General features: G+C 40.9%; 3 protein-coding genes across 5 annotated transcripts; 1 reads left to right on the forward strand and 2 right to left on the reverse strand.

Moving 5' to 3' along the window:
- Positions 1-75: 75 nt before the first annotated feature.
- Positions 76-1,831, reverse strand: LOC115761723 (ribonucleoprotein RB97D). Its single transcript, XM_030703604.1, has 5 exons — positions 1,715-1,831; positions 1,351-1,652; positions 1,035-1,288; positions 320-976; positions 76-252 (listed from the first exon to the last, which is right to left on the reverse strand). Exons 1-5 carry the CDS (start codon positions 1,763-1,765, stop codon positions 245-247), a joined length of 1,272 nt encoding a protein of 423 aa, XP_030559464.1. The 5' UTR covers positions 1,766-1,831; the 3' UTR covers positions 76-244.
- A 1,492-nt stretch (positions 1,832-3,323) lies between these two features.
- Positions 3,324-5,682, reverse strand: LOC115761760 (heterogeneous nuclear ribonucleoprotein 87F). Its single transcript, XM_030703667.1, has 4 exons — positions 5,484-5,682; positions 4,171-5,170; positions 3,997-4,102; positions 3,324-3,803 (listed from the first exon to the last, which is right to left on the reverse strand). Exons 1-3 carry the CDS (start codon positions 5,529-5,531, stop codon positions 4,002-4,004), a joined length of 1,149 nt encoding a protein of 382 aa, XP_030559527.1. The 5' UTR covers positions 5,532-5,682; the 3' UTR covers positions 3,324-3,803; positions 3,997-4,001.
- A 373-nt stretch (positions 5,683-6,055) lies between these two features.
- LOC115761761 (serine-arginine protein 55) lies at positions 6,056-11,874 on the forward strand. Of its 3 annotated transcripts, XM_030703668.1 has the most exons (10): positions 6,062-6,191; positions 6,455-6,597; positions 6,660-6,730; positions 6,801-6,905; positions 7,562-7,643; positions 10,369-10,442; positions 10,504-10,631; positions 10,662-10,845; positions 10,910-11,068; positions 11,241-11,874. In XM_030703668.1, exons 2-10 carry the CDS (start codon positions 6,472-6,474, stop codon positions 11,353-11,355), a joined length of 1,044 nt encoding a protein of 347 aa, XP_030559528.1. In that variant the 5' UTR covers positions 6,062-6,191; positions 6,455-6,471; the 3' UTR covers positions 11,356-11,874. The 3 variants fall into 3 exon arrangements, 1 of the variants encoding a protein (XP_030559528.1); XR_004017767.1 differs by lacking the exons at positions 10,504-10,631; positions 10,662-10,845; positions 10,910-11,068; positions 11,241-11,874 and adding exons at positions 8,153-8,767; positions 8,838-9,845 and having other exon boundaries at positions 6,056-6,191; positions 7,547-7,643; XR_004017766.1 differs by lacking the exons at positions 10,504-10,631; positions 10,662-10,845; positions 10,910-11,068; positions 11,241-11,874 and adding an exon at positions 8,153-9,845 and having other exon boundaries at positions 6,056-6,191; positions 7,547-7,643.
- The last annotated feature ends 193 nt before the right edge of the window (positions 11,875-12,067 follow it).

The raw sequence follows: 12,067 nt of genomic DNA on the forward strand, positions 1-12,067 counted from the left end.
GAATGAAAACATTCTTTAACATGCGTATCAAAAATCCTACTAATCATTATTATTATTATTATTATTATTATTATTTGTTTCAGTTGTATGATTTGTGCTGCGGAAACTCGTGTTGGTCGTTTGGTTAAAATATGGCATGTATTTCACATACATTTAGCAAATAGACGAGTTGTACAGTGCAGGGCATACATAAATGTATATAATACTATAAATTAATTGTGAATTCTCTTCATAAGCAGACTTCTTAAATGCCTGAAACAACAACAAAAATATATGGAGACGATTAATTGAAACAAATGCAACTGGTTGCGGCGCATACCATAGGCAGGTGTTGAGATATCATTGGACAAGGCACTAATGTGATTTGCCTGGGGAGTCCCAAAGTTGTATCTGCCGGTTGGTTTAAAGACCTTGTACTCCTTGGCGAGCCACTTCTTTTCCACATCGACGGTGGCGTGATTCTCTATATTGGCATCGCCAATGGCTACCGATGCCTGCTTCTTGGTAGCTTCTTCAGCCTGCACAGACTTATATTCATTTTTGGGACGCTCAGTGTGCAGTGGCTGAGCAGAGATAGGCTTTTGGCCAACTTTCGGCTGCCATACAATTGAACTGTAACTGTTCCTGGTCCACTCCGAGCCAACGTACGAAGGATTGCCATAGGCCCAGCCGCCCTGCGGGTAGACAGGCAATTGTGGCTGATGGTGTGGATAGCTCATGGTTGTTGTTGGAATTGTCGGTGCCACATATGAGGCCCAGCCATTAAAGAAAGCCGATGGTGGTAACGACGTTTGAGCCTGATACGGATTATAGTTCGGATTATAGACTAAGTTATCCATAATGGTCGGCTGGGGCGGAGCATAACCGGCGCATGCGGCACCGCCAATAGGTAGGCGTATGCGTTTGCTGCAATCCAACATCTGGGTGGATTTTTTCACCTCAACAGTGATGAGCTTAATCGAATGCTTGCTTTGAGCTATTGACAGGTGTATAAAGAAAAATAAACATAAGCTCAGGTATTAAGCCCCACCTACCTAAAGCACGCGCAGCGCTGGCTGTATCCTCAAACTCCAGGAACCCAAAGCCACGTTTGCGTCCGGTCTCCTTGTCCAGTAACACCTTGACGCTGCTGATGGTACCAAATTGTGCGAAATATTCTCGCAATGTACTCTCATCGTGACAATCCTTAAGGCCACCAAGGAAAATCTTGTTTGTCTTAATATTGCTGAGATGGCCAATTGCCTTGTTGAATTCATGGCGTGGAAATGCGCGTTTGGTGTCAACAGTTCTGCGTGTAATATTAGTGAAAGCCTCATCCATTTTGGGTTCGTATGACAATCTGAGACTTACTTGCTGTCAATAATATGGGGACGCGCACGCTGGACATTTTCAACAGCGCCTGGTTCAACATAGGTAACAAAACCAAAGCCGCGCGAACGATTCGAAATGGGATCACGCATTACCACAGCGTCGGATACGACGCCAAATTGGCTAAAGAATTGGCGCATCGTTTCGGCTGTGGTATTTATCGAGAGACCACCAACGAATATTTTACGCAAATGCTCGTTATTTTCGGCTGCATTGGCGCTGCTTTGATCGGAATCAGCCATGTCAGTGCCGGTGCCACCAGAGCGACCACCTATTTTGCGCTTCTGCAAAAATTGCATTTGTAGTGCCCGTTGGCAATTGCAATAGGCCATTAAAAAATACTTACCTCTTGGTAGAAGGGCGCATTTACAACCGAGTTATTCACCATTTTTGGCATGAAAACAAATTTCTGCTGCTGAACACTGAAAGAAAAGCACAAAAACTGAACTGGCTAAAAATTAAATGACAAGGATACAGCCGGAAAAGTTTTAAACGTCAAACAAGTGTTGCCGTATCTGAATATTAATCTACATTGGCATATATATTAACTCCAAGCTGGCAACCCTATCGATGTACAAGGTCTCACTGCGTTTATACATCAAGCGACAGCTTAGGCGCTTATCGAAATAACGGTATTCGTCAGCCACGTGATGGCAAAGTAGCAAAAGCTCTCTCTCTCTCTCTTGCTCTTTTTTGAAAATATGTGGCGGCAGTGAACGCAAATTTAAACGGTGTAACCACTTCATGTCGAATGTTCATATCGCATCATTTATCGATAACCGATAAGCATCAAGAACGTTGACAAATCGCAGTTTTGTATCCAACTTCGTTTACAATAAATTAGAGTCTGATACAACACTCAAAGCCCTCCATGCATAAATAATGGAAACAACATTGTTTAAATTACTTAATTATTTTATTGCAATCAAAATATGGCACATACGACATTGTACTGTACTTACCTTGCGACTGAGGCAAATGCTTCAGTTTAGTTGACTGCCAACCAAATTTGTAAGTGAGCCCAAGCTCATTGGGTACCAGCTGCCCGGAATTCAGCATCCAGCTCTTCAAGCAGTCTTGCAAAGAAATACGTAGTGCATTAGTAAGCTGTTGCCAAGGTGTTTAGGGTATAAACTTGACGCGAGGTGCGGTAATTGCTATTATCTACACGAGCGCTTCTCTTTTGTGGCTTCCCATCAGATACATTTGTGCCTACCTTAGTGCAGAACTCTATAAATTTTGGTTTGTTCTGTATGATATATTCATTCCTCTTGCTGTGGGTTGGAGGGGGATTTCTTGTATCTGTTCTCTGTAGTCACAATTCGGGTGGGTAACAGTAGTTTTATTTTCTTGTAGCTTTCGTTTTTTGTTTTACCTCGTAACGTACTAATTACAGAACAAATTTAATGATATTTACTTTTAGTTCTTTTGTACCAAAAATCAATCAGAATAGCTGCTATATACGTCTTATACACTAACAAAAATTGGTATGTAACGTTAATGCATATTCATATTATGCATTTGTTGGAAAATAAAAATGATGTAAAAAATGTGCACAATCATTTTCACGTATCTTTGTGGATTAACAGATATTTGGTTCCTTTTGTGGGCATTTCTCAGATAATATAAATCATAGATATAAAAAGCTTAAATATACAAAAAATTTATTACAAAATAGGTTTCTTTCTATATATTTACTTAAAAAATTGTTTGCTGATTTTCTAAAAAATTAAATGTGTAAAGTACGATCAGTGCTTTATAAACTGAGCATCGTCGACTACGATCTACATTGAATTTAAGGTACACTACCTTTTTTATATATACTGCAGGCCACCAATTTGGCCACCTGAATCCATATGGACAATCGATTCTCGAAGAGCATTGTTGCAAAAGATGCATTTTCAATAGTCAATTTTATAAATAAAATTATATAGTTTTAGTATATTTTTCGGATAGGTTTTTGTTTTTTGTTGTGTTGTTGTATGGTGTGTTAATTTAGTTAAAACTAAGCGTTCAAGGTTCTTAAAATCCTAAACACGAATTGATCATAAAAATTAAATGTATGTATAATTGAGACAAGACATTAGCAATAAATTGTTGATATTTGTTGGTTGAAGTGAGTTTTTCAGGTTCATATCAAACATAATTAGTTTAGTTTCATTTGTTTTGATATTTTTTTTCTCTTTGTTTTTATCGGGATTAGTTAGTTGCTTATAGGCTGGTCTTGAGGGCACATAATGTCGATTGCCTGATAACTGCATACACTTCATTTTCTGTATAGCTGCTGATTACTTGCTTAAATCATTATCTTGTCTGCCTGCCTTGCCCAAATTTCACTGCCTCTCACTGTCATTGATTGCCTGCCTCTGCCTGTCTCACTGCCTGCGCCTAGACTGCCTTTTTGTCTAGCTTGAACTGATTCTGTAAGTGTTTACCTATTTGCGAGAAAGGAGAAAATTTGCATTAGCACTTTTAATATAAGGGTTTTCAGTTAACAACGAAGCAATTCGATTTTTCGTTTGCAACATTTTTTTTTCGTTCGCTACAACTGTGACTTTGTTCGAACGCTTTAAAATACACATTTAAACACACATTGACAAGAGAGTAAGCCATAAACATCATATTTACCTTGATTAGTAACGTCTATTGCCGCCCATATTGCCACCTTGGCTGGTGTTGTAATTATTTCCACCACCAAAACCGCCCTGGCCACCTCCGCTGCCTTGGCCGCCACCTAGATAAAGCATTGGTTAGGTTAACAGTTCCAAAACATGTTTATTCCTTTCGACTTGTTCGACTTACTCTTGTTGAAGCCGCCGCCTTGGTTGTATGGCGCCGGGCGATTGTTGCCAAAGTTGCTGTTGCGCTGCGGACCGCCACCGTAGCTCTGTTGATAATCGTTGCTGAAGCTACCGCCGCCGTTACCGCCACCCCAGTTGCCGTTGCTGTTACCACCGCTGCCGCTGTAGCCGCCACCGCCACCGTTCCAGCCACCGCCGCCGCCGCTGTTACCGCCCTGGTTATTCCAGGGGCCGGTTGGTTGGTTCCAGCCGCCAGAGCTACCTTGGTTGCCACCGAAATTGCCATTATTACCAAAGCCTCCGCCACCGGAACCCCAATTACCGCCGCCATTTTGACGATTGTTACCCCAGCCGCCACCTTGGCCACCACGATCACCACCTCGACCACCGGCGCGTCCTCCGGGACCACCACGGCCGCCACCACCGCCGCCGCCGCCACCACCTCCACCTTGACGATCCATATCCTGTTTGGCAATTGCTTTCTTCACGTCGAGCGTCTTGTTCTTGATGTTGTGCGTCTTCTGCAGGATAATTTTGTCCACAGGATCGTAATCATCGAACTCAATGAACGCAAAGCCGCGCTTCTTGCCCGTGTCCTTGTCAGACACAATATTGACGCCAACAATCTGCCCAAACTCCTTGAAGTACTCGCGTAAGCACTCCTCGTCATGATCGTCACGCAGACCACCCACAAACAATTTCTTTACCGTTGCGCCAGCGTTGGGTGCATCGATCTCCTGTCGCGGCACGGCACGCTTTGGCTCAACAGTGCGTCCATCGATTTTGTGAGGACGTGCATTCTGCGCATTATCAATCATGTAAGACTGCGAGTAAGTGATAAAGCCGAAACCGCGAGAGCGCTTCGTTTTTGGATCCTTCATAACTACAACATCGACGATATTGCCCCATTTCTCAAAATGGGCTTTAAGGCCCTCATCGGTGGTTCGGTAGTCCAAACCGCCGATAAACAGCTTACGTAGCTGCTCGGGCTCAGAAATTTGCTGGGGGAAAAAAAAATAAACAAGAGAGTACAGTTAGTCACAAGTGAAATCGATAATAAAAAAAAGCCGCCCGCCATTTTCTTTTTAACATTTGCATTGCCGCATGTACAATCATTAATTTTTTTATTTTGTAAAATTGAGGCAACCGGCACGACACTCATTTTTTTCTTCATTTGTCCTCTATTAATCGGGCATCGGCGAATAAAACGTAGTTAAAGCACACATTTCACAAAATTATAAATGCGTTTTACCATTTTAAATATGTCGGCGTCGGCACTTGTACATGCAACTATATTAGACACATTTCGCTCACCTCATCATTGTCGTCGTAGTTTCCATTAGAATCATTTAAATCAGCCATTTCACTTGCTTTTATATAGTTAATTATACGCTCAGGGATTTTCTTACAAGTAAAAATTAATTTTTTCACAGTAGACGCCCAGCTCACTCACACGTACAGCAAGAGAAAAAGTAAGTACCTGAGTGTGCTGAAAAATGAACTGGAAAAATGGCGACCACGTATCTGACAGCAGATGCCGGCCGAGATGATCGAACCTGCGATAGTAGCAGTGACCGATATTTTTAAAAAAGTGTGACTGGTGAACGTGACGTTCCTTGAAAAATATGTATGGTGACATATACATACTCAAAAGGCCTTATTATTATCTTACTTTTTAATCTGTACATTTAATTAATAATATCAATGTTTATAACTTGTGCAATATACTGTACATGAACACGTATTGCAAATAAAAATATATCTAACCGTGACAAGTAACTGGTAAATATATGACGTTTTGCTTGGTTGTAAGCCAGGGCTGAAGGAAATAAAAAATATTACAATGCTGACGCCGCATCGAGGCGGCAAAGTAGTTTTTAGTTCAGTGTCATTTCCGTATAAATTGCGTCGAGGTTGAGTCTGAACTATTTTTCGTCTGACGTGCAGTGCGTAAAAAAACAAAAAAAAGTGTGTTTGAGTCCGGCAAAGGAAATATTTACAACCAATACTTGTTAGTAAACGGTATGTTAACAATTTTATTATGAATATGCTTAAAGAATACATCAACAAAGCACTTATCAATGATTTGCTAAAAAGTTCTGTACCCGGTGGCCAACGTTCACGTCGGCGACGCCGCCATCTTGGCAAATACACACACATTCATATAGGCTTATATATAACTCACACAGCCATACATATGTAAATACGTATGAGCCTGTATTAGTTGAAATCTTAACAAAGTAGAAATATTGAGAAGGAAATTTTTATCGTTACGCTTTATACAGCATAATCAACAACAAATATGGTTGGATCACGCGTTTATGTGGGCGGCCTGCCCTACGGCGTGCGTGAGCGCGATTTGGAGCGCTTTTTCAAAGGCTATGGCCGAACTCGTGACATACTCATAAAGAATGGCTATGGCTTCGTGGTAAGTGGGCTAAACAAAGAATTGATAAATCGATATAAGCCAAATGCTTGTTTAATTAAAAGGAATTCGAGGACTATCGTGACGCAGACGATGCCGTCTACGAGTTAAACGGGAAGGAGCTACTGGGCGAACGGTAAGTTTTGAATAATGCGTAAAAGTTAAACTATAAATAAAAAATTGTTATCCGGCTTCTGTTGCTGCAGTGTGGTTGTTGAACCAGCCAGAGGCACAGCTCGTGGCAGCAACCGGGATCGTTACGATGATCGCTACGGCGGACGCCGCGGCGGGGGCGGCAGATATAATGATAAGTAAGTACTGCTGCGTATGCAAAACATAGAATTTGTTCAAATTGAGTGTTAAATGAACGTAATGCAGTGGACCCATAGACTGTAATCTAGAAACTTCCAATATATACCCTCAAGCGTACTTATATAACAAAATTAACTATCTGAAATGCAAATAATACGGCTATTTATGCTTGTAAATTGACTTTGAAAAGTTAAATAATACTCTCAGGTTTTCGTATCTTCGCTATCTCAATGTTCTGTAAGATAAGCTAGTCAAGGGTCTACTGTGATAGTTTACAAATAGCGCCCACTCATTTCCTAAAGACACTGACATGCTGTTTATATATATGTTAATATAACTTTCTGTTCTGCTTAATTTGAAACATATAATAATTTACTTACATGCTGCACGTCCTAATAATCAATCAAATGCACATAATTTACTATTATTAATAATTGAATTGTTGCGGCGCGCCTTTTGCGACTGCCAACCCCATCCTTCATTTTCTTTTTATATATTGAAATGCTCAACTTTTATGCTCTTGCCATTTGGCTAGGGCTAGTAGCATTTGCAACAATCACGAAATGTACATATATATAAAATCTTTTGAGCAGCAGCGCAGTGTCAATACTAATTTTGAATTCATTAAATTATTCACCAGAAACAAAAATTCCAGATCATCCTCCCGTTATGGACCGCCATTGCGCACCGAGTACCGTTTGATTGTCGAGAATTTGTCCAGTCGCGTCAGCTGGCAGGTAAGTCATCTATCTCCGTACTTACATATTTAACTGTAGCCTAAAAAGTAGACTAGTATATATACATATATATATATATATGGTAACAACAATCTAACTGACTCGTCAATTGGGCGCTACTGAAAGAGCTAATCAATCAATCTACCTATAAACTATATTATATATCTAAACCAAGCACTTCCCCGTTCTATCTTCTTATTTTGTTTTGTTTTTGAACTCCATTTCTAAGTTGGTTTTGCTCCCCGAAACGCTTGGCGTTTATTTTGTTTTCTTTCCTAGTAGTTTTTCTCCCAATTGATTATTGAGCTCGAAAACTAACGACGTGTGAAAATTAAAATGCTTACATCGATTATTTTCCAGCTCAATAAACTATGTATTTTATATCTATTATGTTTAAGCTGTATAGTTGACTTAGACTTAAGCAAAAGTTAAACAATGCAAAAGTACGTTAAAAACTGGTACTGATCGTTGCAATCCCAACACTTATTTTTTTCACACCAACCAAAAAGAAAAAGAGTGTGATGTGTATCTGTTACTGAACCGCCCCAGAGCTTAGAAGAGAGTGACAAAAATACAGGCAGTATATGTGTAATGGCCAGAGAAAAGGTGCCATAAACCGAGCTGAACTGAAACTAATAAAACAATAACGTGCTATGGCCAAATACTTCGTCGATGTACGATATAAAGCCTGGCCGGGGGCCTCAACTTGTTACATGTATTACAAGCGGAAGAGAAATCCAACAAAAAACGAGAGACAGAAACAAAACACGCACGCAACATAAAGAGATTCGACGCCTGACAGTGCATCCCACGTTATCATTGTCGGTCGCTTTGTGAATGATCTTCGCTTGGGTTATATAAAAGCTGTATTTCCCCTAAAAAACCATCTCCCAAACACGCTTGGTCTTCGCGCTGTCGTCATCGCCGTCGCCGCTGTCGTCGTCGTTGATGCCTCGTCGTCATCCATGCCAAAAAAAATTAAAAACATACAACTGATGTGAATTGTGATGGCAGCTGCCTGAGATTTGGGCTAACAAAAGGCCAGCCTAAGCGCAATGCCCAAAATGCCAAGAATATGTTATAGCCGTATTGCGTAGGCTTGCCTATTGTACGCTGAGGCTTAGGTATTTAAATGTTTAAGCATTCACAATTTAATTACAAAAATTATATAAAGAATTGTCAAATTCCTTATAGCGAATATGAGAGTTTTGAGGTCATATGACAGACAGAGAGAAAGAGAGAGAGAGGGAGAGACGTTAACAAAAAAACTAAACAGTTAGATGCGATGGGATGATGATGATGACCATTGATGACATGACGATGATGATACTGGCCGACTCTTTAACGCGTTCATTTCATCTTCGGTTAGGCAAAGTGCAACACTGTGCATCCAAAACTAGTGCCAATTCTATGTGTCTGTGTGTTCCCCCTCTTAACTGGCAAGGTCTGGCCTGGCTCCGACTCTGGCTCTGGCTCTGGCTGACTATCGACTAGAGACTCATGGAGCAGCTAACACGCCATCGTCGCACCGCCGATAACGTTCCAGCCTCAGAGGCGCTCCCCAAAACGTATTTCTTATTTTTACAGTTCGTTTCTGTGAGGCCGTGGGAGAGATGAGATGCCGCCGCCTGGTTGACTGCCTGGTTGCGTACTGTTTTGTACTGTGCGTACTGCTGCTCTACACTGCCACTGCTCGCTCTCTCACCCACAAATCCCGACTGCGGCCCCGGCAGTGGTCCTGGCTCCCGGCAACTGTTTCTGACTGTGCGTTTTTTTGGGTCCCACGATTAAAAAGTACATGAACAAACAAAAAAATAAAACAAGTAGCACAACAACAACAAAAATATATATAAATTCAATATAATGATCAAGTTAAAGCACATACATACATAAAAAAAAAGCATTTCCTGGCCAATTCGCTCATCTGCCAAAACTGCCCGAGTGTCTGGCACGGCATTGTGGCCGACTTTGCGTGCGGTTTTCTGGTTGCTGGCCTGGCCTGGCCCGGCCGCCAACATGCTGATCAAATGATTTGATGTTGAGATGTGGAGCTCTCGATCTCGCTAACTGCTCTTTCGATGAGGTCTTGCGGTCCAGCTGAGGGTTGCCCCCATTGGCCGACAGTTACTAGGCAGACAAACAAAACTCTCGGTGTTGTACGATTAAAGCGATGTGTGTGTCCTCTCTCTGAAAGCGCATTAAGTAAGAACTCAATTACAACTTTTGATTTATCATTTTTTTGATCAAGAAACCAAAAAAAAAAATGTATTAAAAAAATATATATATACATATTATTATATATAATTATGCTTACGTTTTGTACCGCGTGCAGCAAACACAAGCAATGAATATTTCAACCGAACTGGCGTTGTTGTGCTCAATTCGACTGAACTGGCAACGGCGCAACTGGCACTTGCACTTCTACCCCCTAACTCCATACCCCCAACAAAAAAAACAAGAGGTGTCCATTAGGCAGGCGATGCGAGTGATCGATCTCATACAGACTGATATTGAGTGGCAAAGAGGGCAGAGCTTTGGTTAGGAAGGCCCAATTCCACATAAATGTTGCGCATACTACCGTTGCAACGATACCAGATCGGGAATATATTCTAACTGCTTGGTCTGCACGCTGTATTTGATTTGCCTTCAAGAGCACAAATCTCTCTAGCTATTTTTTGTACTAATTTACACATTGTTTTTCGTATTATTTGTGCGTTATCTGCAGGATCTGAAGGACTACATGCGCCAGGCTGGCGAGGTCACCTATGCTGATGCCCACAAGCAGCGTCGCAACGAGGGGTAAATATTGTAGAAAGTACATTTTGATTGTTGTTAACTAATTTATGTACTCAATCTTTAGCGTGGTGGAGTTTGCCTCGTTGTCGGACATGAAGACTGCCATTGAGAAGCTTGATGATACTGAGCTGAATGGGCGTCGTGTTCATTTGGTCGAGGATCGTCGTGGCGGACGCAGCGGCGGTGGTGGTGGTGGCGGCGGTGGTGGTGGTGGTGGCGGAGGCGGTGGACGCGGTCGTTCCCGTTCATCCAGCTCACGTTCACGCTCTCGCTCGCGCAGACGTTCTCGCTCACGCCGCTCGTCGCATTCGCGCTCTAAGTCGCGCAGCCGCTCCAAGTCACGCGGTGGACGCTCAAAGTCCAAGTCACCAGTCAAATCGCGTTCTCGCACACGTTCGCGTTCAAAGTGAGTATATTTTTCCAAGGCTAGGCTTGAAGTTGAATTCTAACAATTAAAATTTCTCTTGTAGCAAATCTCGTGATGTGTCCAAGTCAAAGTCAAAGTCCCGCTCACGCACTCGCTCCCGTTCGCCCAAGCGCGACTCGCACTCACGCTCACGCTCCAATTCCAAGCGTGAGTCACGTTCTCGATCACGTTCAAAGTCTAATCGCCGCGATTCGCGTTCACGGTAAGTGTCTGACATATAATTTCTATGTTCTCTTTAATTCTGTGAGCTTTATGTGATATGCTTTCTTTTCGTGCTTTCTTTAATTTTGTTTGGATGTGCAGACCGTGTTTGGTGGCTCCAAATATTTAGTATATAATTATTAAAACTATTTTCAAAAACATCTCTTTTGCAGCGATCGATCCGCATCGGCTGATAATAAGTCACGTTCTCGCTCTCGTTCGCGTTCAGCATCCCCGAAGAATGGAAACGCTTCACCAGATCGCAACAACGAAAGCATGGACGATTAGATTAGTTAGCTGTCCCATTAATTATAAAATTATTGATTTTAGATTTCGACTAATTACTATAGAAAACCCCCAATACAGACACCTTATCCACCAAAATAACTTGAAACAAAACAAAATGAAACAAAACAAAAACATGCAAATCTTAAATCCACTACCAAACATCGTAAACATTTTTTAATATTTAAAAATTATGTTTAAGAACTCGTTTCGACACACATGTTTCGCCAATGTATTCTAATTGTTGAATATACCCGATTGTACGCATGTTAACACAAATTATACAAAGGGCATCTGTCGGTCGAATACTTTTCCATTGATTATTTCTTGTGCAAAGGCAATAAAATGCTTGCCTAACAAATTGTTTAAACCAAATTATCACACAAATTTTTCAATAAAAACCGAATGGATTCATAAAATATAAACTGGAAACGTGGTTCTTTTGTGGTGGGCAACTATAACTACTATATAATATAATATAATAAAATTCTCGAGTAAGATCTAAAAATCCATCGGCATTAAATCAAGCTTGCAGCATGTTTAAGTAAATACAATTTGGTGTTTATTTTCGGATTTGAATATACTCAAATGTATTTTACAAATTTTTTTTATTTTAAATTTTTTGCTTTATTTTCAATGAATTAAAATTACAATTTGTTTTACTTTTATTTGAAATTGAGCAGCTATATTTCATACTTATGAAATTGTTTAAACA

This window comes from Drosophila novamexicana, unplaced genomic scaffold, assembly GCF_003285875.2.
Source record: "Drosophila novamexicana strain 15010-1031.04,08,12 unplaced genomic scaffold, DnovRS2.1 tig00000485-arrow-pilon, whole genome shotgun sequence".
NCBI lineage: Eukaryota > Metazoa > Arthropoda > Insecta > Diptera > Drosophilidae > Drosophila > Drosophila novamexicana.

Excerpts from the sequence above, each read along its gene's own strand:
- LOC115761723 (XM_030703604.1), bottom strand. The coding sequence starts at position 1,765 with ATGCCAAAAATGGTGAATAACTCGGTTGTAAATGCGCCCTTCTACCAA. Across the intron at positions 1,653-1,714 it reads ATGCGCCCTTCTACCAAGAG|AAGCGCAAAATAGGTGGTCG; the intron begins GTAAGTATTTTT and ends CAATTTTTGCAG. Across the intron at positions 977-1,034 it reads CAGCGCTGCGCGTGCTTTAG|CTCAAAGCAAGCATTCGATT; the intron begins GTAGGTGGGGCT and ends ACCTGTCAATAG.
- LOC115761760 (XM_030703667.1), bottom strand. The coding sequence starts at position 5,531 with ATGGCTGATTTAAATGATTCTAATGGAAACTACGACGACAATGATGAG. Across the intron at positions 5,171-5,483 it reads ACTACGACGACAATGATGAG|CAAATTTCTGAGCCCGAGCA; the intron begins GTGAGCGAAATG and ends TTTTTCCCCCAG. Across the intron at positions 4,103-4,170 it reads AGGCGGCGGCTTCAACAAGA|GTGGCGGCCAAGGCAGCGGA; the intron begins GTAAGTCGAACA and ends TGCTTTATCTAG.
- LOC115761761 (XM_030703668.1), top strand. The coding sequence starts at position 6,472 with ATGGTTGGATCACGCGTTTATGTGGGCGGCCTGCCCTACGGCGTGCGT. Across the intron at positions 6,731-6,800 it reads AAGGAGCTACTGGGCGAACG|TGTGGTTGTTGAACCAGCCA; the intron begins GTAAGTTTTGAA and ends CTGTTGCTGCAG. Across the intron at positions 10,443-10,503 it reads AAGCAGCGTCGCAACGAGGG|CGTGGTGGAGTTTGCCTCGT; the intron begins GTAAATATTGTA and ends CTCAATCTTTAG.